Source organism: Cucurbita pepo, chromosome 18 (genome assembly GCF_057944985.1).
Source record: "Cucurbita pepo subsp. pepo isolate OVF chromosome 18, ASM5794498v1, whole genome shotgun sequence".
Taxonomy (NCBI): Eukaryota; Viridiplantae; Streptophyta; class Magnoliopsida; order Cucurbitales; family Cucurbitaceae; genus Cucurbita; species Cucurbita pepo.
The window spans coordinates 3,614,467-3,640,614 of record NC_141815.1 but is presented as its reverse complement, the minus strand read 5'-3'; the positions used below and the strand labels follow the sequence as shown (position 1 = coordinate 3,640,614).

At 38.9% G+C, this 26,148-nt stretch overlaps 2 protein-coding genes, 1 long non-coding RNA gene and 1 pseudogene across 3 annotated transcripts; all 4 read left to right on the top strand.

The window, feature by feature from the left end:
- The first annotated feature begins 640 nt into the window (after nucleotides 1–640).
- Nucleotides 641–1,657, top strand: LOC147787051 (uncharacterized). The gene has a single exon (XM_087119727.1). The coding sequence runs from the start codon at nucleotides 641–643 to the stop codon at nucleotides 1,655–1,657; it is 1,017 nt and encodes a 338-aa protein (XP_086975853.1).
- Nucleotides 1,658–6,430: 4,773 nt separating this feature from the next.
- Nucleotides 6,431–7,598, top strand: LOC111780492 (uncharacterized). The gene is made up of 2 exons (XR_002812852.2): nucleotides 6,431–6,574; nucleotides 6,665–7,598. It is a non-coding gene; the product is annotated as an uncharacterized LOC111780492 (long non-coding RNA).
- Nucleotides 7,599–9,832: 2,234 nt separating this feature from the next.
- On the top strand, nucleotides 9,833–13,606 carry LOC147787050 (cytochrome P450 CYP72A219-like). The gene is made up of 5 exons (XM_087119641.1): nucleotides 9,833–10,183; nucleotides 10,267–10,484; nucleotides 11,105–11,349; nucleotides 12,337–12,721; nucleotides 12,801–13,606. Exons 1-5 carry the CDS (start codon nucleotides 9,901–9,903, stop codon nucleotides 13,224–13,226), a joined length of 1,557 nt encoding a protein of 518 aa, XP_086975767.1. The 5' UTR covers nucleotides 9,833–9,900; the 3' UTR covers nucleotides 13,227–13,606.
- Nucleotides 13,607–18,064: 4,458 nt separating this feature from the next.
- Nucleotides 18,065–23,735, top strand: LOC147787049 (uncharacterized; annotated as a pseudogene).
- The last annotated feature ends 2,413 nt before the right edge of the window (nucleotides 23,736–26,148 follow it).

Sequence of the window (26,148 nt, the reverse complement as noted above, 5' to 3'; positions counted from 1 at the left end):
GCAGCGCTCCACACCACGCTTGATGCATCGTTCTACTCGACACTCGAGGGGTGTCCTCCTTCTGATAGCATGCATAGTTCCTCTCGCCAATTGACACGTGGCACGCCAAAACTTCCTCTGTCCTTCTAACAGTCAACACATAGATCCGTTAGGTTTTTTTTCTGAGTTTTAAATTTTTGTATTTTTTTTTATTTTGAACTCAAATCAACTTAGTTTCTTTAGAAAAGTTATAGATCGTAGTTTCGACTTCTTCATGATATTTTTCTTAAATTTAAACACCAAACAGAGACTGAGTTATGAGTGTTCGAAGTAGGTTCATAGCTTCCTCTTACCATTCTTGGACGAACTCTCGGGGTTCTATTTTCTGGTCCAATCTTTGTTAGTTTATTTAATCTTGTATTAACCGTAATTAATCTTATTTACTGTTTGTATTTCAATGTATGTCAGTTGAGGGAAGTAACTAGCGGTTAAGGGTAGTTACTAGCGGTTAAGGGTAGTTACTAGCGGTTAGTGTGGCTATTCTGTCTATATATGTATTCTGTAACAAGTTGAATAATGAAAAAGTTGGTTTATTGTCTCTCTTAGTTGTATGAGTGTTTTCTAACATTTGGTATCAGAGCTTGGTTACATGCCAAAGATCATGCCGAGAAATAATAACAACACTGGAGAGAGAGGAGAGTCGTCGAAGTCTGCAACAAAGGAGGGTCTGGTATCACTCCAATACCCGACGTTATCGAGAACCAACTACGCAGCATGGGCTATGAAGATGAAGGTCTATTTGCGTGCTCAAGGGGTGTGGGACGCAATCGAATCAACTGAGCCTCTAGATAGTCTTGATGAAAGGAAGGATCAAATGACCTTAGCAGCTATCTATCAAGCAATCCCTGAGGAGATGTTGTTTTTGTTAGCAGAGAAAGAGACAGCAAAGGAGGCATGGCAGACACTAAAAACTATTCATCTCGGTGCTGAACGTGTAAAGGAGCCAAAGATCCAAACTCTGAAGATTGAGTTTGAAATTATGAATATGAAGGAGTCCGAGACTATTGATGATTATGCAGCAAGGTTGACAGAAGTCGTTAATAAAATACGTACTTTTGGAGACAAGTTTGAAGAGGCATACTTGGTGAAAAAATTCCTCCGCTCGGTACCTCCTAAGTTTCTTCATATCGCATCGGCAATAGAGCAATTTGCCGATTTAAAGGTGATGACCATGGAGGAAGTCATCGGCCGTCTTAAAGCATATGAGGAACGGATCGGTGGCAACAAAGAGAATGTTGAGCATGTCTTATTGACTCAAGGAGAATGGAAAGAGAAAAAACGTAGCGACAATGGAGGCCATAGCCGAGGGCGAGGTCGCAGTGGTCGCTGGAGAGGGAGAGGCCATGGTCGTGGAAACGACTCGTTTCATCAAGAGAAGAAGGCTGACAAGAGCAAGGTAAGATGCTACAATTGTCAAGGCCTTGGCCACTATGCCTCAGAATGTCGGAAGGTGAAGTGTTATAAGTGCCAAAAGATTGGTCATTATGCATTTGACTGTAGATCGAAGAAAAGGGAGGATCATTATGCATCCCACTGTAGATCGAAGAAAAGGGAGAATCAGGCGCATTTAACTGAGACGCAAAGTGATGAGGATGAGCCAGCCTTACTTACGGCATAAGTTTGTGAGGTCCGAACTCTTAGTTCACCAAAGTTGACGGAAATGGCTCTTTATGAAGAGAAGATTGTCCCGGAAGAAATTGAGAAGAAAAACAACATTTGGTTCCTAGATACGGGAGCCAGCAATCACATGACTGGTTGTCGAAGTTGGTTCTCAGAATTGAACGAGTCAGTGACCGGCACGGTGAAGTTCGGAGATGGATCACTTGTAGAGATAAAAGGACGTGGAGATGTGATGCTGCAATGTGAAAATGGAGATCACTGTATTCTTTCCGACGTATATTTCATCCCTAAACTTAAAAGTAACATTATAAGTTTAGGACAATTGGATGAACAGGGCTGCAAAATTGAGATCGAACATGGTTTACTTGTCATTTTCACAAAGGCAAAGGAGTTCTTGGCAAAAGTGAAGCGGTCAAGAAATAGGCTATATACAATTAGCCTAAAAACAACGAAACCAACATGTCTACTTGGTAAGTTGTCTGAAGACTCTTGGTTGTGGCATGCTAGATATGGGCATTTGAATTTTGAGGCTTTAAGAAATCTGTCTACGAAACTGATGGTGAAAGGAATTCCACATGTTGAAAGGATCAAACAAGTTTGTGATAGTTGTGTAATCACTAAACAACGAAGAACACCATTCCCACAACAAGCGATTTTTCGAGCCGTTAGTGTTCTGCAATTGGTGCATGGTGATTTGTGTGGTCCAATTACTCCAACAACTTATGGAGGTAATAAATTCTTTTTGCTGTTAGTAGATGATTTTAGCAGATATATGTGGATTGAATTGCTCAAAAATAAATCTGATGCATTCTTGGGATTCAAACGTGTAAAAAATAAAATTGAAACTGAATCCGGAAAGAAATTGCAAGCGCTTAGAACTGATAGAGGTGGAGAATTTACAAGTATTGAGTTCAAAGAATATTGTGAGAGTAGTGGGATTAGAAGATATTTAACAGCACCTTATTCTCCGCAACAAAATGGTGTGGTTGAACGACGAAACCAAACTGTTATTGCAGTGGTGCGAAGTATGTTGAAGTGCAAGAATTTGTCGATGTATTTCTGGGCAGAAGCAGTGAAGACAGCTGTCTACATTCTTAATAGATCCCCAACGAAGAGTGTAATTGAAGCAACTCCTTATGAGAAATGGAGAGGAAGAAAACCTAATGTAGAGCATTTTAGAGTGTTCGGAAGCCTGGCATATGCAAGAAATACAACACCAAATTTAACCAAGTTACAAGACCAAAGTGTGCCAATGATTTTCGTGGGATATGAAGCAGGTTCAAAAGCTTATCGTTTGTATGATCCTAAAGCGAAAAGACTTCATATCAACCGAGACGTCAAGTTTCTAGAAGAAGAAGAATATAAATGGGATGTGCAACAATTGGAAGAAAATAGGAAGGAAGGTGGTAAATTCGCTGTTCATTATGATCCACAGGCCTATGTGAATGATGAGGTCATTCTAGAAGAGCGGGGAGAATCATCGGGGACACTATTGGGAGACGATTCATCACCAGCAAATGATTTATCACCAAGAGACGATTCATCACCAAGAAACGATTCATACATCTCATCAAATCCAAGAAAATTTCGATAGTTAAGAGAAATTTACTCTGATTCTATTGAGTTGGATGAAGAAGTTGGGATGTGTTTTCTTTCACTTGAGGAGCCAAATTCATATATGGAAGCAAGAGAAAATGAGAAATGGCAGCAAGCAATGCTAGAAGAGTTGTCTGTTATTGAAAAAAATGGCACGTGGGAATTCGCAAAACTACCAAATGGACATCGAGCAATCGGGTTGAAATGTATAAGTTGAAGAGAAATCCGGATGGGGAGATTGTGAGATATAAAGCCCGATTAGTCGCAAAGGGTTTTGTCCAGAAATCTGGAGTGGACTTTGATGAGGTATTTGCACCTGTTGCAAGGCTTGAAACAGTGCGAGTCTTGATTACTATAGCAGCGCAAGAGAGTTGGGAGATTCATCATATGGATGTCAAGTCAGCATTTCTTAATGGTGAGTTGAAGGAAGAGGTTTATGTAGAACTACCAGAAGGATTTGCGGTGGAAGGTCGAGAAGGGAATGTTTTACGACTCAGGAAAGCATTGTATGGCTTACGTCAAGTACCTCGTGCCTGGAATGCAAAACTGGATAATTGCTTAAAGTCTCTTGGATTTCAAAAGTGTCCTTTAGAGCATGCTGTGTATACACGTTGGAAGGAAAATAAAATTCAAATAGTTGGAGTTTATGTTGATGATTTAATTATTGTTGGGTCAAGCAAGGATTATATTTTAACCTTCAAGCAACAAATGAAGAAGTTGTTTGAAATGAGTGACGTAGGATTGCTGTCTTATTATTTGGGAATAGAAGTTAAACAAGATGTTGATGGAATCAGGTTATCTCAGTCGAGTTATGCGGCAAAGCTTTTGGCAAAACTTGGAATGATGGATTGTAATCCGTGTCATGTTCCTATGGAGCCGAAAACAAAACTAAGCAAAGTGAGTAATTGTACATCTGTTGATTCCACTCTTTATAAGAGTATTATCGGAAGTCTTCGTTATTTAGTGAACACACGACCTGACTTATCATATTCCGTTGGAGTTATGATTCGTTATATGGAAGCTCCGACTATGGTTCATATGGCAGCTGTGAAGCAGATACTCAGGTACGTGAAAGGAACTATTGATATTGGATGTCATTATGTGAAGGCAAAGCAAGTAGAAAATCGCTTAATCGGATCTAGTGATAGTGATCTTGCTGGAGATATAGATGATCGAAAGAGCACAACAGGGACATTGTTTTTCTTATATGGCAATCCAATTACAAGGACTTCAAAGAAACAAAAAATGGTGGCACTCTCGTCCTGTGAAGCGGAGTATATTGCGGCGACGTCAGCTGCGTGTCAAGGAATATGGTTAGGACGTTTACTGAAGGAATTGCATGGGAAGGAAGTAAATCCAGTTCGTTTAAATATCGATAACAAGTCTGCTATAGCATTAGCGAAAAATCCAGTTCATCATGATCACAGCAAACATATAGACATGAGATTCCATTTCATTCGTGAATGTGTGCAAAAAGGAGAGATTGAAGTGGATCATGTAAAAACTGAGGATCAATTGGCTGATATACTTACGAAGCCATTAGGACGACAAAAATTTGTGGAGCTTCGAGAAAGAATTGGTTTGAAGAATATAAGAATGTGAAGATCGAAATTCAAAGATTAAGGGGATGATTTGTTAGTTTATTTAATCTTGTATTAACCGTAATTAATCTTATTTACTGTTTGTATTTCAATGTATGTCAGTTGAGGGAAGTAATTAGCGGTTAAGGGTAGTTACTAGCGGTTAGTGTGGCTATTCTGTCTATATATGTATTCTGTAACAAGTTGAATAATGAAAAAGTTGGTTTATTGTCTCTCTTAGTTGTATGAGTGTTTTCTAACAATCTTCTGTCGAGTTCCTTCACAAAATCTGTGGAGAATCCTACCACGAGGAACATATTGAAAATTTTAGGTCTCGATTCGAAAGAAAATGCTCGAATCTGAGGAAAAACTTCGTAGGGTTCTTCTTAGTGCTTGACAGAAAATGGAACTCGGGTCGGTCAAATCTTCTTCTTCCTTCCAAGAGGGAGTTCTTGTATCTAGATATATTGGCTGGAAGCAAACTTTGGTAGTGGTCCCATGAGTTTTCCAACGGGTTTCTTCTTTCTTCTCTCTTCCCGTTCTCAAACTTTTTTATCTTTTTATTTTTATTTTTTATTATTATTATTATTATTATATATATATATATATATATATTTTTTTTTTTTCAGGTACTCTGCTCAAGCTCCCCATGGACATTATAATGGCTTGAGAGGCAAAACGACCTCTTTGCCCCTCGGTTGGGTTCGACCTTTTTTTTTTTTTTTTGGTGTTACATTTGGTCTCTACTTTCCAATCGGGGGAGAAATTAGATGTGTGGCGCTTCTTTACACATGGCCCACGGGTGCACACATGAATGGAACAGGTGGCTCGTATATGTACCTTGTAGCGTATACTCATGCTGTCGAAATTCACGGAGAAAAAGGACTGCGTATAATATCACAGTGTACATGATATCGTAGTGTATGTGTATGTACAAATCATAAGAGAGAAGTATCCTGATGCACGTGACATACGAACTGCAGAAGGTCTCATAACATCAAAACATGGCATGTACTTATAATGTAAGTCATACTTCCCTTCTTTTTGATATAGCATTCCTATGAAACATACATACATAATACTTGTCATCATATCTTTCATGATTAACATACATGATTTTCTAATGTCTCATAGACATAAAGCTAACATATTAACAAAGTTTACATAGCATAGCATTGATAATACAACGTAGTTCAATAACATACATAATCATATCATAGTATAACTTATAACATATAATAACTTGTATCGTGACATAACATATACCATAGCATAGACATAACATAGCACACGTCAAATAATACCAAAACATGACACATGCAAGGGCGGCACAGGGGTCTGAGAATCAGATGGAGAGTGGGTGGTTGGTTGGGGTTCTAGCGGTTCGAACGACTCGCCCAAAATTTCCTACACAATTATTTAATTATTATTATTATAACCTTAACTGTTATTACATATAAAAAAAAAAAAAAAAAAAAAAAAATGAACATAATAAAAAAATCTGTCCAAGATACTATGCATAACATGATGAAATGAAGTGGAGATACATTTAATTCAACAAACTAGAGAAATGTAACAAATAAAAAAGTGGTAGAAAGGAAAAACACAGAGAGAAAACGAGAGAGGGAGAGTGAGTGATTTTTGAGAATACTCCGACAACGATAATCTCATAGATCTAGTGTCGAAACAACCAACCCACACTATGAAAAGGATCACTGACGACTGCACGTATGTAGGAGGTAAGCTCTCACGCCTTAACAATGTGATTCGCCGTTGGAAAAGAGGGTTTGATTTCAGATTTTAGAGTCTTATAGATCTACACGTTATAGGTGCATACAACCAGAAACACTCCGTGGGAAGCAAAGAAGAAGGGTCAACGACGAAGAACCAAAGGAAAAACGGCAAGAAACGAACATCGGAGCGTCGTTTCAAAGGAGAGAGAAAATTAATCAAAAAACTCGAGGGAAACAAGTAGAGAAGACGAGGTCCGTGGACTTTGGGTCGAACCTAAATTTGTTACCCAGCTACAGTCCGTTGCTGACACTATTCTACCTCAACCCAAACAAATCACTTGCAACCCATTCTGCCTCAGCCCTAACCAAGCGCCTGTAGCCCGATCGACACCCGAGTACCTGAGGCGCGACTTGCTACGACCCACGCATCAGCCCACACCTGCAGCACCCTAGTACTGCACCGCAATCTTGACCCGCATACGCGTAACGACTCGCGCCTCGACCGAAAGTCACCAACAGCCACGTCAGCCTCTAATGGCACACCTGCAGTACAACACTTACTCGGTTAAGTTGGCTTAAATGGCTTGGCTCAACTCTACGACTCAAAACTCGCTCCTTCGACTCAGTAAAGAGAAAACTAGCTAATTTCCATAGTTCTGACCATCTCGAAGTTGAACTTGAGTTTGTTTAAGGCAAATAAGGTCAGTAAGGGTAAATTTCTCGATTTAAATTCGACTGAGTTAAGAATTCTTAGATTACTAACGAAACGGGATGAATATTTTAATAGAAAACGATGACCGATGATAATTGAAGTAATTTCAAGGAACGAGAGCGAATGTGCTCGAATTAGGGAAAACGTCAGCTAAGGCCAACCAAACAAGTGGCCCTACCATCGTTCGGTTATAATTTTGTGTTGTATGATGGTGTGTGTTCATGGCTCGCCGTGTTATATGCCTGTATATGCAAACTGTTATAAAATGATATGTATATATTATGATACGTGAATGTTATGTTGTATTTGATGAGTTTATATGTTTATGATACGATATGTTGAAAACATGCTCGAAATATGCTATGTGATTGTTATGATACATGATTGATACGATATGTGCATGATGTAGATTGTTATATCTAAAAGCATGAAAACGTTATGATATGCATATGTGTGACATGAATGATATGATATGATTGACATGTAAAACGACGAGCTACATAAAATACAACTCTGACATACGTATGAAAGATATAATACACGATATGAAAAATGATATGATATGAAGGAAACGCTAACGGGATTGTATTATATGATAACAAAAATGGAAAAATGTTGAGACCTCATGCATTATTGTGTGCTCCTGCATCGGGGGATACCCCTTCTCCTTTAGGATAGTACGGATGCGTATGCTACAAGATAGGAGAACGATCATTATGTTTATCGTAATGCAGCTGTGGCGGTTGTTATTGGTGTTCGCCATCAACAACTACCAGAGAATGCTTGCCCGACCAGAAAGGGACCCAGGAGGTATGCAAGCTGACTGGTGGGTTCATACTCGTACGCGTGGACTGTGTGTAGGGAATGTACACATCCAAATTGGCCGTTTAAGATAGACTATTATGATAGGTTTCATTCATGAAATTACATGTGGTTGCACATTTGAGCATTTCTTAAAATATTCTAGCAATGTGCTACTCTCATTTTCAGGTTAAAGATAAAGCTCCCCTTTGTGGTTGATGGTGACATCGCAACTAGGAGACCATGACATATGCTCAGGGTAGTTTCATAATTTCAATTATTAGATTATATGTTAGTATAGGTTAGTTGCATTTTCATTTAGTAGCATATAGGGTACCATAAGGCATTTTTACTTTATGTTACAATGTGCATTATTGTATTTCCACATTAAATGATCATGATATGTATACCGTAAGACCTTAGGTTATAAACAAAATTTAGGGTTATGGAATAAAAGAGTAATAAGCCGCAGCCACAAAGGTGACAATAAAAATAGGCCACACAGACTTTTATCCTTATCTTCTTTCTAAATGTATTTATTTGATAACGTGATTACAAACACCAAACAAAATACCTAAAGCTAATATGTAATTGAATTCCCTACAAAAAGATGTTCACGCAAGCTGGCCTTATTGGATTGGAATTTGTTCTATTATAGCCTCATTAATTGATGTATAAAATTATGTCCAAAAAAAGATAAATTTACCAGAAATATTAAAATATATATTTTACACGAAATTGAAATACTGAAAAATAATTATTCCTAAAAAGACGTAAAAATTTAATAGATTCGGTGCCATCAATTACACAAAATAAGAAACGTCACCTCTTACACGGAACGTATACAAATTGTGTGACTTAAACATAAAAAATAAAAAATAAGAATTGAAGAGACCAATCATGCTATGCTATATATGACTAGTGTGAGACCCCACATCAGTTCTAGTGGAGAACGAAACACCCTTCATAACGGTTTAGAAATCTCTTCCCAATAGAGGCATTATAAAAATCTTGAGGGAAAGATCGAAAGGGGAAGCCCAAAGAGGACGCGTGAAAAACCTCTCTCTAACAAGCTCGTTTTAAAAACCTTGAGGGAAAGATCGAAAGGGAAACCCCAAAGAGGACGTGCGGAAACCTCTCCCTAACAGACGCGTTTTGAAAACTGAGGGAAAGATCGAAAGGGAAAGCCCAAAGAGAACAATATCTACTAGCGGTGGGCTTGGGCCATTACAAATGGTATCAGAGCCAGACACCGGGCGATGTGCCAGCGAGGAAGTTGTTCCCCAAAGAGGGTAGACACGAGGCGGTGTGCCAGTAAGGACGCTAGGCCCCGAAGGGGGTGGTTTGGTAGGGGCCCATATCAATTAGAGAAAGGAAAAGTGTCAGCAAGGACACTGGACCCCAAAGGGGGGTGGATTGTGAGATCCCACGTCGGTTGGGGTGTGGAAACCTCTCCCTAGCATACGCGTTTTAAAAATTTTGAGGGGAAAGTAAGCCCAAAGAAGACAATATCTACTCGTGGTGGGCCTAAGCCATTATAACTAGTCTTGATAGCAAGCAAGCTCATGGATAGACACGAACGGTTTCCGTGTGCATAAGCAGACAACATATGCCTAATAGACATAAAATTGAAAACTCAAAATCAATTCAACTTCAAATATGTCGATATTAAACTCGACTTAATTGGATAAATTATAATTTCACGAATCAAATTTGTTTGCATGCACTTTCGTTTGGTTATAAATTAGCAAACACAAGTCCTCCTTCCTTCCATAGCTAATAATTGAAGCTCAAAACTCAGAAATCTGTCTGTATTTAGATGGAGATATTGGGGAGTATTAGGGTTTCCATTTGGGCGGTGGCTGTGGTGTGTTTAGCCGTATGGGGATGGAGATTTTTGAACTGGATTTGGCTGAGGCCCAAGAAGCTTGAGAGGTGCCTCAGAAAGCAAGGCTTCGCCGGGAATCCTTACCGGCTTCTCACCGGCGACATGAAGGACATAGCCACCATGAGAGAGCAGGCCATATCCAGCCCCATGAACTTCTCCCATGATATTGCTCCACGTGTCATCCCCTCCATAAATCATACCATCCACAAATATGGTATGTCGTGTTTGTTTGTTTTTATCAAATTTAGGTGTTTAATTATTCTCTAAGTGTTTGTTTGTTGTTTGTATTAAATACAGGAAAGAATTCGTTCATGTGGGTTGGACCATATCCAAGAGTGCACATCATGGACCCTGATCAACTCAAAGCTGCACTTTCTTTAATGCATGATGTTCGAAAGCCGTCTATCAACCCTCTTCAAAGGTTGCTTTTCGATGGACTTACGGATCATGAAGGACCCAAATGGGTTAAGCATAGAAAGATAATCAATCCAGCCTTTCATTTCAAACACTTGAAGGTATGCTTTCTTCTCTAATCAGAGTCCTCGCTAGCACTCGTTTATCTCTTTAATCAATGTGAGATCTCACAATTTACCTCCTTTGAGGCCCAACGTTCTAGCTGGCACTCGTTCCTCTCTCGAATCGATGTGTGTTCTCACAATTCACCCCCTTCGGAGACAACATCCTTGTTGATACAATAGTCGATGTCTGGCTCTAATACTATTTGTAACAACTCAAATCCACCGCTAGCAAATATTGTTTTTTTTTTTTTTTTTGTTTTTTCTTTCGGGTTCTCTATCAAGATTTTGAAAACACATCTTTTAGGGGAGAGGTTTCCATACCCTTGTAAACGCGTTTGCTTGTGAGATCTCACATCGGTTGGGGAGGAGAACGATATCTGCTAGCGGACGCGTTATAGAAACCTTAAAGGGAAACTCGAAAGAAAAAACGGAAAGATGACAATATCTGACAGCGGTGGAGTTTGGCTGATACACGCCTATCCAACTAACCATGTTAGATTTGTATAAAAGTAGATTTAGAAGTTGGTGCAATTTCAAAAACTTCTATATGGTACTTTGAGCAACAATATTTTTGGGAGTCTAATTGTTCATATATATGGTTAAATTGCTATATACAGGACATGGTGCCTGCAATGTGTGAGAGTTGCACTGAGATGATTAGGAAATGGGAAGAAGTGGTCTCAAAAGATGGATATTATGAATTGGATGTGATGCCTCATTTGGGAAACTTGGCAGCTGATGTGATTTCTCGAACAGCATTTGGAAGCAGCTATGAAGAAGGAAAAATGATCTTTATACGGCTAAAAGAACTTATCAATCTATTCGTTAAAGCTACATCTACAGTTTACATACCCGGATGGAGGTGAACTCATGCACAATTCAATTCAATTTAGACATGAATACGAGTCTTTTTTAGGTTTTTCTTTTCGGACTTCAGCTCGAGGGTTTTAAAACTAGGAACAGGTTTCCACACTCTTATAAAGAATGTTTCAATCCCTCTCCAATCGATGTGGGATCTCACAATCCACCCATTCCTCGTTCCAATCGATGTGAGATCTCACAATCCACCCCTTTCGAGAACCATCGTCCTCGATGGAACTTGTTCCTTTCTCCAACCGATGTGGAATCTAACAATTCACCTCTTTCGGGGACTAGCATCCTCGCTGGCACTCGTTCCTCTCTTCAATTGATGTGGGATCTCACAATACACCACCTTCAGGGCCCAGCATCCTCGTTGGCATACCGCCCGGTGTCCACCCTTCTTCAAGGCCCAGCGTTCTCGTTGGCACACCTCCCGATGTCCACACTTCTTCGGGGCCCAGCATCCTCGCTGGCACTCGTTCCTCTCTTCGACCAATGTGGAATCTAATAATCCACTCCCTTGGGGCCGAGCGTCTTCGCTGACACTCGTTCCTCTCTCCAATCGATGTGGGATCTCACAATCCACTCTCTTTGGGGCCAGCGTCCGTTGGCACACCGCCCGGTGTCCACCCTTCTTCGAGGCTCATCATCCTCATTGGCACACCGCCTGGTGTCTGGCTCAGATACCATTAAGCTCAAGCCCACCACTAGCCGATATTTTGCTCTTTAAGCTTTTTCTTTTAGGTTTCCCCTCAAAGTTTTTAAAACACGTCTGCTAGTAAGAGATTTTCACACACTTATAAAAAAAAAATGTTTCGTTCCTTTCTCCAGCCAATCTAGGATCTAACAATCCATACCCTTTGGAGCCAGCGTCCTCGCTAATTCTCATTTCTCTCTCCAAGGATGGTGATTCTCATTTCTCTCTCCAATCCATATAGGATCTTATTTATGAAATTTCATATAACATCTCATTATAATATTTGTGCAGGTTTGTACCGACGAAGTCGAACAATAGAATGAAAAAGATAAGCAAAGAATTAAAAGCGTTGCTCTTGGATGTTATCAACAAAAGGCAAAGGGCTATGATGGCAGGTGAAGCTATGCATAATGATCTATTAAGCATCCTCTTACAATCCAATTTGAAAGAAATTCAAGAGCACGGAAACAACGATGTCGGAATGAGTATCGAAGACATAGTAGACGAGTGTAGAGTTTTTTACCTTGCTGGCCAAGAAACCACAGCAATGCTACTAGTTTGGACAATGGTTTTATTGAGCTCATACACAAGATGGCAAGATCTAGCAAGAGAAGAGGTCCTACAAGTGTTTGGTAACAACAAACCAGATTTTGATGGTTTAAATGGCCTAAAAATTGTGAGTAACACTCTCTTCTATGTATTTTCATTTTTATTTTATTTCATTCGTTAAACTTTATCATATTCTCAACATTTAGGTTACTATGATATTGAACGAAGTCTTGAGATTATACCCACCAGCAGCAGTGGTTCCTCGTCTCGTTCAAAACGAAACAAAGCTTGAAAAATTGAGTTTTCCAGCTGGAGTGATGCTGAGTTTTCCAATTATTCTTATCCATCGTGATAAGAAGTTATGGGGTGATGATGCAAATGAGTTTAATCCCGACAGATTTGCTGAGGGAGTTTCAAAAGCAACACAAAATCAAACTGGGTTCTTCCCGTTTGGATGGGGTCCTCGCATATGCATCGGACAGAACTTTGCCATAATTGAGGCCAAAATTGCTCTATCCATGATTCTACAACACTTTTCTTTTGAGCTTTCATCGTCTTATACGCATGCTCCAACATCCAATTTAACTACTAGACCTCAACATGGAGCTCATATCATGCTATGTAAACTTTAGTCATGCAAACAATACAATGTTAAATGTTGGGATATGTTCTCCGATGACTATTTATAGTAAAGATCTGGTGGAGAGATATACGGTAGATATTTCGTAAATATCTGATATATATATATATATATATATATATATATATATATATATATATATATATATAAATGTGTGTGTGTGGGGTAGATATTTCATATCGGAGAGTGATATATATGGTAGATATTTCATATCTGGTAGAGATATATATGATTGATATTTCATATCGGGTAGAGATATATATGGTATATATATACATATATCCTCCTATTAGGCAGGGCTTCCAAAATGTATTTTCTTCATTCTCTGTAGTATTCGGTGTACAATAAAACATTTAGCCAATATTTCTCGAATTTTTTCTCTCTTGTACTTTGTGTTCATCTTGATGAGTGTGTGCATTGTTGTAACGACCCGGGAAAGAAAAAGAAAAAAAAAGAAAGAAAAAGAAAACAAAAAAAAAAACTCAGTCGCCGAAAAACTCGCAAGTTTTCCGGCAACCGCCGAGTTTCGTGGACCCCACGCGAAACGATGGCCACACCACGCGCAGCCTTCAGCCCACGACTCCCAGCACCTATCAGAATACCTACAAAGGGAGAAAAGAAAGAAAATACGAGAGAGAGAGATTTCGGATAAAAGTCGGCGAGTTTCCAGTTTCTCCGACGAGCCCCCAAACCACCCGAAAACCGACACCAAACAATCAGTTACCACCACGAGAAGAATTCCTAACAAAATCACAATAACTCAAGGTGCGTTTTGTGCTTTTCTGTAAGCGTCGTCGTCGGTAACTGAGGTCGGAAAATTGGATTTCCTAATCGTTCTTAGATCAATGATTTTAGGAACTCTTAGGCCGCAAAACTCCTAAAAAGAAAGAAGAACGACAAATCAAGAGGAAAAGGAAGAAAGAGGACTGAAATCGGCAACGAAAACGCCGCGTGAAGGAGAGAGAAAATTTGCCGAAAAATTGGCCGAAGTCAGGTAAGGAAGATGAGATCCACGGATCCTGGTCAACCTAAACCCAAAACCCGAGAGAGCCAGCCCATTCTTTCCCTCGGCCTCTACCTTCGGCCCAGCCCAACTACAGCGGCCCAAAATTCAAACCAGCCCAGAAGCTATGGTTCAGTTGAACCAACCCGAGACCAAACCCATGGTCCAATTGAGTCGGCCTGCAACCCAAACACTTGCTGCCCAGCCTAGTAAGCCGAGACCCAACGATTAGTCTTGGCCTAGTAGCCTTCCGCAGCCTGCGACTCGGATCACGACCTGAATCAGACTGCGACCCGCGCTTCGACCTAACGCTACCGCACGATGTGGCTCGCTCTGCTTCTGCCACGTGTCACACAGCGCCGCAGGCGGTCCCTCGGCTTGGCTCGGCGCAAACGGCTCGGGCTCCCTCCTGTGACGCTCCGGCGGCTCACCTGTTTTCAGCCCGATTTCCACTGTTTTGACCCTCCCGGATCTATTTTCGGCCCCGATTAAGGTATCAGAGACCGTTTTAGAGCCGTATTTCACATTTATTAAATTATAGGTAAATTAATTGTGAAATACTAACGGAAAGTGGTGAACGGTGTGATAGGAAACAAACCCCGGCAACGTAGGAAGCAGCTCTCACGGAACGGGAGCTTACGTTTAGCTATTTAAGGAGTACTTCGGCCAAGGGCAACCAAGTAAGTGGCCTTACTATAGGATAGGCTAAAAATTGTATGAGTTATGATGATGTATGAACTATGTCGTACGATGCGGTATATGAGTTATGATGATGTATGAACTATGTCGTACGATGCGGTATATGAGTTATGATAATGTGTGGGTTACGATACTTGATGATGTGTGCAGTATATATATATATTTTGATGAATGACGTACTTGATATGTTTGATGCACTTTGTGGCAATATGATGAGTATGATGATTGCATGACGTTTACTTTAATATGATGATGTTTTCCATATTGAGCATGGTATATGATGATGAGTGCCATATTGCATCATGTCGTTAGATCGACATAGGACACAACCCTAAGAGCGTGAAAATGATATTAATATAAATATCCACGAGTAGATGTTACCTAGAGTTCCCTTTTTCAATGAAGTGGAAAGTCTTCCAGCCTCTTTGATTGGTAGGCGGCCCTACTCATCAGAAATCACTGTTATTGGTGTCGTAAGGCGACGCGATCCCGGTGTCTCGTCACTTTGACCCCCTCCCTCTCTCGACTTTTTGCATTACTCCACCCAATAGACGAATATCCTGTTTCATATAATCCAACAATTCACTCTTATTATTAACCAGATCCTCTACTTTCAGTTTGTCATATGGGATTGAGATTGAGCCTTTTGGTCCAAGATCTGGGCAAAGATTGTTCCCAAGGGAGCTCAGTTTGCCAGGGAGTAGATTCAAGGAGTCTCTGAAGCGGAATAACATCTTCTTACCGCGATAGACAGCTAACTCGTAAAGCCTATTGTTCCTCATCAGTGGTTTAAGCTTCAAGCTCTTGTGAAACAAAGAGATGAGACTAGAGGGTTGTGTCAGAAGAGACATTACGATGGATTTAGAGGGACCTCATGCATATTGTATGTTCATAAGCATAAGGCTACTTCCCCTAGAGATGATGAGTGCGGACGCGCACCATATAATGAGCGCGAATGCACACAGGTGTGAATGCACACAGATGAGAGTGTTCATGAGACACATGACACTATGGGGTTCCGCTGACCTCCGGACGTGCTACAGATTAGCTTGACCAGAGGGTCCAGGGGGTGTACGAGCGCCCTGGGGATTCAAACTCGCACGTGTGAGTCGTGTGTAGGGAAGTACTACACATCAAATTTGTCTGAGACTGGAGGCCACCCCTAAGATGATTAGAGATAGGTCCCTAATTCATGATTGCATGTGTTTGCATTAGCATGGCCCCTATAGTGGGGTCACTTACTGAGTATTTCTCGAAATACTCAGGCCGTGTGCCATAATATTTTTAAGGTAAAGGCAAGGCTCCCATGTACAGTTGATGGTAGCATCGTGATATGAACCACGACCAAGGAATTTCCATACCTCAAGGTCCAATTATAAGGACGAGAGCCAAGAAGCTACAACAAACCTTATACAGTTATATTCAAGCTATAATGAGCTCATCAAAGGAAATTCTAGAAGACGTTGGAGACCTCCCTTATATGTTATGCAAAGTTGAGCTTCAAGACAGAGATGAATTAAATGCACTTTAAGTTGCATTTAATGAACTCCGCTCAATTTATCAAATAGTCCAAGGATGACTAATAAGCACATTTTATTATTTGCATTATTTAATTATAGTTTAACTATTTGTTGTCATATTTAAGCTAGTTTTAAATATAGGAGTTAAGGTTATATTGTAACCCACATAGGTTACTATATTCCACCATTAACTACCATTTTAATATGGAGGTTACGGGTATTTCTCATTTACTAGCCCATTTAATTTTGGAGTTATGTATCACATAGGTTAAGGTTTGTAAAGGCTATATAACCTTCTTTTCTTTTATTAGACATTAGATTTTGGAATTAAGAATAGAATTTCTATTTTAGCTTTGTTGAGAGCTAAACTTTCTTTGCAAATTCTTGTGTTTAGAACTTGCATGTAGAGTCATTCAAGTGGTATTGATCACACCTCTTGTGGAGTGATTCGAATCACGAGTTTAGAAACGAGTTTTCTTTACTCTTGATCTTGATCATCAAGGTAATCCGTTCCATACTTTCCCTTGGGTTGATTTCCATATCATTTTGGTATCAGAGCTTTAGGCTCAAGATCGGATATATGTTTCATGGTGCTTATCTCTTTTAATTCTCTTATAATTTTTTTTTTCTCAGTTTGTGTAGAATGTTCATATTCTATCACAAAAATATATAACAAAAAAAAAAAAAAAAACATTTCTTATGTTCTTTAAAGTGTTAGATCTGGATCTTATCAACACTTAGTTCTTCTTTAAGATCTTCTAAATCAATTTTCTTGTTGGTAAATTGATTAGATTTTGCCAATAAGAAGAAAAAAAAAAAAAAAAAAAAAAACATTGAAAGAAAGAAAGCTCATTGATGTTAAATGTCTTTCTTTTTTTTCCTCTTGATTATTATATGTAACTCTCATATGTTACTATGTCTAAATTAGTCCTTAATCATTTTCTTTCTTTAATTCGTTTCTTTGTCGTTATTCGGATTGCTCCTTCAATACCCTTGTTTATGTATTGAGTGTGCTGTCTATTCACATTGAATTGCACTTAGCTCTATAACATAGCTTGTCTCACATCCCAATTTGTTTTTTGGAGTGTGATTTGTGTGTGCTCAATTGTGAGGGTGAGTTTGTAAGGGAGTGACACATTGATTCGAGTGTTGAGTGCTAAACACGAGTGAACTACATTTACGAGTGAATACACGTGAGGGAGCGCTTGTGAGGTCCTTTTTTTTTTTCTTTTACCTTTCTTTTGTAGCATGGAAAATCCAGACGATAATACTGACATTACTGATGCACGATTGAGAGAAGCACAACAACGAACCATGGAAAGACTAATTCGAGGAATATAAGAGTTGACTGATCGAATAGGAAGATTGGAGATTCAAAATCAAGCTCGATAGAGGATTCCACAACCTACGCCCTCAACCGATACATATGAGGGCGACAATTCTGATCACCACGAGGATAATCCACATGCGGTTGGTCATGGCTTGATGCGAGGGAGAGACCATGGAAGAAGGTATCATAATTTACAACAACGAGTTCCTTATGATGATAGAATTGATCGTAACGTGGGGAGCATCAAATTAAAACTTCTCAAGTTGTATGGCAAAACCGATCCAGAGGAGTACCTTCAATGGGAGAAAACGATGGAGTCGGTGTTCAACTGTCATAATTTTAGTGATAAAAAGAAGGTACTGTTATGCATTGCTCAATTCAAACAATATGCTCAAATTTGGTGGGATAAATTGATGTCAAGTAGGAGAAGAAACCTTGAAGCACCAATTGATTCATGGTACAAGTTTAAAGAGTCCATGAGGAAGCGTTTTGTTCCACAATATTTTCAACGGGACAGGCGCAAAAGCTTCAAGCATTGAAACAAGGACGCAAGTCTGTGGAAGATTATTACAAGGAGATGGATACATTGATGGATCGACTTGATCTCGATGAGGACATGGAGGCTCTCATGGCGCGGTTTCTTAATTGGTTAAACACAGAGATTGCAGACAAGACTGATTTACAGCCTTATTCTAATATCGAGGAGTTGTTGCACATTGCAATTAAGATCGAGAGGCAAATCCAAAGAAGGTCTCAACGGTATTCTTCTAAAACTTTTCCCAATTCTACTTCTACATGGAAAAAGAATATTAAGAACATTGATTATAAGCATAGAAATCCAGAGATTAATGAGAAGCCTCAAGCTAAATTTGAGAAAGGCGAGAGTTCTAGAACAGGGAAAGAAAAAGTAGAAAAGTCTAATGTTCGAAATAGGGATTTAAAGTGTTGGAGATGTCATGGGGTAGGACACTATAGTAGAGATTGCCCAAATGCAAGAATTATGACCATCAAGGAGGGAGAAATTGTTACGGATGATGAGGCACATGGCGACATAAATGAGGAAACTGATGAGAGTGAGGAGTTTAGCGAAGAGGACCCTACACATATATCTTTGGTTACTCGACGAGCTCTAAACACCCACATTAAGGAGGACGGCCTAGACCAAAGAGAGAACTTGTTTCAAACTCATTGTCTTGTTCAACCTGTACCTTGTAGTGTTGTCATTGATAGCGGTAGTTGAACCAATGTTGTGAGTTCCATTCTAGTCAAAAGACTTAATTTAAAGACACAACCACATCCAAGACCCTACAAGCTTCAATGGTTGAATGATTGTGGGGAAGTACGGGTAACTCAACAAACTCTTGTTTCATTTACTATTGGAAAATATGTTGATGATGTTTTATGTGATGTTGTATCCATGCATGTTGGAGATTTACTACTGGGGAGGCCATGGCAATTTGATCGTCGGGTAATGTATGATGGGTATGCAAATCGATACTCTTTTACTCACAATGGTAGAAAAACTACTCTTGTTCCATTGTCTCCAAAAGATGTATTTATTGATCATTGCAAACTTGAAAAGAAAAGGCAAGAGGCTGATGCAAAAGCAGAGATTGAAAAAGAATCAAGTGAAAAAATGAGCTTGAGTGAAAAGCAAGAGAGTAACACTCAGCCTAGAGAAAAAAAAGAGAGAAAAGCCAAATCAGTAAGCTTGTATGTTAGATCAAGTGAGGCTAGGAATGTTTTGCTCTCTAACCAGACTATTCTTGTACTTATGTGCAAGGGGTCTTGTTACTTTACTAACATGCTTAACCCTTCTTTGCCTAGTGATTTTTTTGTGCTTTTGCAAGAGTTTGAAGATTTATTTTCTGAGGAGATGCCTAGTAGTTTGCCACCACTTAGAGGGATTGAACACAAGATTGACTTCATTCCTGGCGCGCCCATTCCAAACCGACCAGCATATAGGACTAATCCAAATGAGGCTGAAGAGATACAAAGGCAAGTAAGTGAACTCCTTGCTAAAGGGTATGTACGTGAAAGTTTGAGTCCTTGTTCTGTTTCAGTTATTCTTGTACCTAAGAAAGATGGTTCTTGGAGTATGTGTGTTGATTGTAGGGCTATAAAAAAGATAACTATAAAGTATAGGCATTCAATTCCTAGATTAGATGATATGCTTGATGAATTGCATGGATGTAGTCTTTTTACTAAGATTGATTTAAAATCGGGTTATCATCAAATTCGCATGCATATTGGGGATGAGTGGAAAACAGCTTTTAAAACCAAGTATGGTCTTTATGAATGGTTGGTTATGCCTTTTGGATTAACTAATGAACCTAGTACATTCATGAGACTAATGAACCATGTCTTACGAGAATACTTAGGTAAGTTTGTGGTTGTTTATTTTGATGACATCCTTGTTTACTCTAAATCTTTAGATGATCATATTACCCATGTACGCAATGTTTTGACTACTTTAAGAAATGAATGTTTGTATGTAAATTTAAAGAAATGTAGCTTTTGCATGGAAAAAGTTAACTTTCTTGGGTTTGTAGTTTCATCTAATGGTGTTGAGGTTGATGAGGAGAAAGTGAAGGCTATAAAAGAGTGGCCTACACCTAAAAATGTAAGTGAGGTAAGAAGTTTTCATGGTCTTGCAAGTTTCTACCGTAGGTTCATTAAGAATTTTAGTACAATTGCTTCACCCTTGAATGAACTTGTTAAGAAAAATGTATCCTTTATATGGGAAAAAGATCAAGAACTTGCTTTTAATACTTTGAAAGAAAAATTGAGTTCTGCTCCTTTGCTTGCATTACCTAATTTTGAGTCTACTTTTGAAATTGAATGTGATGCTAGTGGAGTAGGGATAGGTGCTGTATTAATGCAAAATCAAAGACCTTTAATGTTCTTTAGTGAGAAGTTGACTGGTGCATCTTTGAGGTATCCAACTTATGACAAAGAGCTTTATGCTTTGGTTCGTGCATTGCAAACCTGGCAACATTATCTTTGGCCTAAGGAGTTCATTATTCATACGGATCATGAAAGTTTAAAGCATTTGAGAGTACAAAATAAACTCAACAGACGGCATGCTATGTGGTTAGAATTTATTGAAACATTCCCTTATGTCATAAGATATAAACAAGGTATGGAGAACATTGTTGCAGATGCTTTATCACGAAGGTATGTCCTCCTCAATACTTTGGATGCTAGGTTGTTGGGTTTTGAACACATAAAGGATTTGTATCAACATGACATGTTATTTTCTCCTTTTGTTGAATCTTGTGAAAAATGACTCATTGTGGACAATTACTTGTTGTTAGATGGATTTTTGTTCCGAAAAGGCAAACTTTGCATACCATCTTGTTCCATACGTGAGCTACTTGTGAGGGAAGCTCATGGAGGTGGTTTAATGGCACACCATGGAGTTTCTAAAACTTATGATATGCTCTCTGAACATTTTTTTTGGCCTAAAATGAGACATGATGTTTATAAAGTTTGTGCTCGTTGCATAGCATGTAAACAAGCTAAGTCTAGGCTTCAACCACATGGTTTATACTCCCCATTACCAGTTCCTAATGGTCCTTGGATTGATATATCAATGGATTTTGTTTTAGGTTTACCTAGGACTAGGAAAGGTTATGATAGCATCTTTGTTGTGGTTGATCGATTTTGTAAAATGGCTCATTTTATTCCTTGTCACAAAACTGATGATGCAAAACATATTGCAGACCTGTTCTTTAGGGAAGTTGTACGATTGCATGGCATTCCTAAAAGCATCGTTAGTGATCGTGATGTCAAATTTTTAAGCCATTTTTGGCGTGTTTTATGGGGTAAGTTAGGAACTAAGCTCGTATATTCAACTACTTGTCATCCTCAAACGGATGAACAAACTGAAGTTGTTAACAGAACCATGACTACTATGCTTAGGGCTATTATTGATAAGAATCTTAAGACTTGGGAGGATTGTTTGCCATTTATAGAATTTGCATATAATAGGGTTGTTCATAGCACTACTAAATGCACACCTTTTGAAATTGTTTATGGCTTTAATCCTTTAACCCCCATTGACTTGTTACCTATACCGTCAAAAGAATTTGTGAATTTTGACGCAAATGCCAAGGTTGAGTTTGTTCATAAACTGCACAAGCAAGTAAAAGAACAAATTGAGAAACAAAATTCCAAGGTTGCCACCCGAATTAATAAAGGACGTAAGATTGTCATCTTCAAGCCAGGAGATTGGGTTTGGGTGCATTTCCGAAAAGAAAGATTTCCTACTCAAAGAAAATCTAAGCTTTTACCACGAGGAGATGGAACTTTTCAAGTTCTTGAGCGCATCAACGACAATGCTTATAAAATTGATTTACCAGGTAAGTATGATGTTAGTGCAACTTTTAATGTTGTTGATTTGAGTTCTTTTGATGTAGGTGATGGCTTGGATTCGAGGACGAATCCTTCTCAAGAGGGGGAGAATGATATGAACCACGACCAAGGAATTTCCATACCTCAAGGTCCAATTACAAGAACGAGAGCCAAGAAGCTACAATAAACCATATACAGTTATATTCAAGCTATGATGAGCTCATCAAAGAAAATTCTAGAAGACGTTGGAGACCTCCCTTATATGTTATGCAAAGTTGAGCTTCAAGACAGAGATGAATTAAATGCACTTTAAGTTGCATTTAATGAACTCCGCTGAATTTATCAAATAGTCCAAGGATGACTAATAAGCACATTTTATTATTTGCATTATTTAATTATAGTTTAACTATTTGTTGTCATATTTAAGCTAGTTTTAAATATAGGAGTTAAGGTTATATTGTAACCCACATAGGTTACTATATTCCACCATTAACTAGTCATTTTAATATGGAGGTTATGGGTATTTCTCATTTACTAACCCATTTAATTTTGGAGTTATGTATCACATAGGTTAAGGTTTGTAAAGGCTATATAAAGTCTTCTTTTCTTTGATTAGACATCAGATTTTGGAATTAAGAATAGAATTTCTATTTTAGCTTTGTTGAGAGCTAAACTTTCTTTGCAAATTCTTGTGTTTAGAACTTGCATGTAGAGTCATTCAAGTGGTATTGCTCACATCTCTTGTGGAGTGATTCGAATCACGAGTTTAGAAACGAGTTTTCTTTACTCTTGATCTTGATCATCAAGGTAATCCGTTTCATACTTTTCCTTGGGTTGATTTCCATATCACATCGTGATCTTAGACTGTGGCGCGTGCATAGGATAGTTGCATATTTTAAATTCCTAGTCTTGGTTAGGGTAGGGCATTTGCATTTCATTTATTTAAATTATTTAATTTGTAATTGTTTTTATTTTTTATTTTAACTCCAGCATGATGTTTGAAACACGTAAGTCCGGCAATATTTTCTAGTGTTTGAACGTATTCTGAAGTTTTAAATTTTTCCGCTAATAAACATGAGCATTCTTAGATTTATATTCTGCATTAGAGATGAGCATGAGACGTTAGTGGCGATTCTAGATATGTGGAAATTTAGGTTTTAGATTTTGTAGACTAGCCTACGATGTAGGTTTGGCACGCTCCACGGTCCCAACGTCGATGCCCCTCCACCGTCAGGTACGCCTTGCATAAGGTAAGAAAAGAGAAATGTTTTAAAACTCGCATGCATTTTTATGTTACATTACTAAAATGGTTGTGATATTTCACGTATTTATTTAAGAGTATGATGTGACGTGTTGCATGCTGAGTAATTTTGTTGGGAGTATGATATGATGTATAGCATGATGAATGTTTTCTTATGTGGCATTATGATGTATTGTAGTGTGTATATTGTTATTTATAAATGCATAGTATTAAGGCCTTAGACTTAAGCAACCTTATATTGGTTTATAGAACCATGCCCAGAGGACGAGGAAGAGAAAGGGGAAGAGGAAGAGGAAGATGAGGATGGGGGCGACCCCGTCGTAGAGAAATAGGACGAGGTGTGGCAGTAAAGGGCCCACCTCAAGAAAGATCAGAGAATGGGTCGGTAACAGTTACGCCGCCCCCAGTCTTACCACCAGTTGAGCTACCTTCTCTAGCTCCACTACAAGTTGAGCCTCCATCACAAGTAGAGCCTCCACTACAAGTAGAACCTCCACCCCAGCCTGCCCTACCACTTCAAGCCGCACCTGAAGCTGCACCCCCAGCGGCAGGAGTAGATGCTAATACTAAGTTAATGTGTGACTCCATCCAAGCCTTAATTCAAACCTTGGTAACCACTCAGCAAGCCAATCTACAACAGGCCCAGGAACAAGCCCAAGCACAGGCCCAAGCACAGGCGCCGGCACTGGCACAGACACAGGCCAATGCTCAGGCCAACGCCCCAGTAAACCCTCCACAACCCTTTAGATGTTCAAACTGGATAAGGGATTTCAAGAGATATGACCCTCGACCATTCACTGGTTCCTTAGTAGACCCCATAGAAACCCAAATGTGGATTGTAGCGGTAGAAACCACCTTTGAGACTATGGAGTGCCCAGAGAACAAAAAGGTCGCCTGTGCAACATTCGTCCTACCAAAGGACGCAGAGATATGGTAGAGAGATAACAAAACCCTTCTTAACCCAGAAGGGGGACCGATGAATTGGGAACGGTTTAAGGAGGCCTTCCTTAAAGAATATTATCCTAAGTCAGAGCGACTTAAAAGACAGCAGGAGTTCGCCCACCTGGTACAGGGCCGATTCACAGTGGAGAAGTACAACCGAGAGTTTAAGAGACTCAAGAGATTTGCGCCGTCCATGGTGGACACTGAGGAAAAGATGACAGAGAAGTCTGTATTGGGTCTGGAACCAAGAATCCGCCGCATGTTGGAGGCGTTCAACCCAAAGACCTATGAGGAAGCCTTGAGAACTACCAAGGCTTTAGAGAAACCAAAGGATGAGAAACGACATGAGGAGCCGGTAGTAGTTGGGCAGAAGTGTCCTCATGAATCAGGAGGCTCTGACCGTCCACCACCAGCACGTAGGCACCGTTCCAATAACAGATCCGCTCCTAGATGGAATGAGCGACACCCTCCCTGACGTACTGACAGGAACCCCAGGAATCAAGATGGGGCCAGAGGGAGGAGAGAGGAAAGGTGCACTATCTGTGGAAGACTACACGGTGGAAGGTGTATGGCTGGCAGCCGAGCGTGTTATAAATGTTGGATCGATATGACAACCCTAGAGGGGGGTGAATAGGGTTTCAATCAATGTAATTCTTAATTCTTTTTTTTTTTTAAATAACAATAAAACTTATACCATCCAATAAAACTTAACAATACTTTAGAATTTAAATAGGAAAAGGGTTAGAAAATATAACACCTTAATTTTATAGTGGTTCGGTCAAACTCGACCTACTCCACTCCCCAAGTGCCTCTTGGGGAATTTGAATAAAACTTTCTAACTCTTTCTTCGGATCAGAGCCCAACCGCTACACCGCTCCTTTTACAAGTACAAGAGAAAACTCAATCCTTTCCACGGCTCAGGATCAGACCGGTACACAGCTCTTTTTACGAGTTCAAGAGCAAACTCAATCCTTTCCATAGCTCAGGATCAAACCGGTACACCGCTCTTTTTACGAGTTCAAGAGCAACCTCAATCCTTTCCACGACTCAAGATCAAACCGGTACAACTGTCTGAAATCTTATAGAAACACACCACAACTGTCTGAAGTAATAAATTTACAGTTTTCTCACAATACAATAGACATCTCTCTCAGGAATAAGATAAAAAAGAAATAGAATTGGAAGCTTTGTAGAGAGCAACAATGGAGGCTTAAAAAAATGTTTAGATCGAAGGAAAACTTGTGTATTGTGAAATGTTATGTGTTGTGTCCTGTAAAATACGAAGAGGTGATGAGTTTAAATAGCGATCAAGTTGTAAAAATAGAAATTGATACGGACCACTAAAACGTGAACCGAAACGTGGACCACGAAAAATAATATTTATTTATTTTTAAATTTATCAGTAAAAAATTATAAACCACATGTTTCATTTAAATATATATATATATATATATATATATATATATTATTTTAAATAAATATTAAAAACATTTTAAATTTATTTTTATTATATATATATAACCTATTGAAATGTAATAATATAAAAAAAAATGTTAATGAAAACCATTTTAGAAGTAATTGAAAAGTTTTAGATTTAATCACTGTAAATGTAATTGGAATGATTTTGTAATTTAAATAATTTTCTATCTTAAAACTAGTTTTCATAAATTTAAATGAAATCATTATAATTTCTTTCCATTTATAACCTCTAGATTTCATAAATATAAATAAAATCATTATAATTTTTTTTTTCCTTTAAAAGTAACAACTAATTTTTATAAATGTTTTTATAAATGAAAAAAA

Coding starts and splice junctions, on each gene's coding strand:
- LOC147787051 (XM_087119727.1), top strand. CDS start 641: ATGCCGAGAAATAATAACAACACTGGAGAGAGAGGAGAGTCGTCGAAG.
- LOC147787050 (XM_087119641.1), top strand. CDS start 9,901: ATGGAGATATTGGGGAGTATTAGGGTTTCCATTTGGGCGGTGGCTGTG. Junction 10,485..11,104: donor TTCATTTCAAACACTTGAAG/GTATGCTTTCTT, acceptor TGCTATATACAG/GACATGGTGCCTGCAATGTG. Junction 12,722..12,800: donor GTTTAAATGGCCTAAAAATT/GTGAGTAACACT, acceptor CTCAACATTTAG/GTTACTATGATATTGAACGA.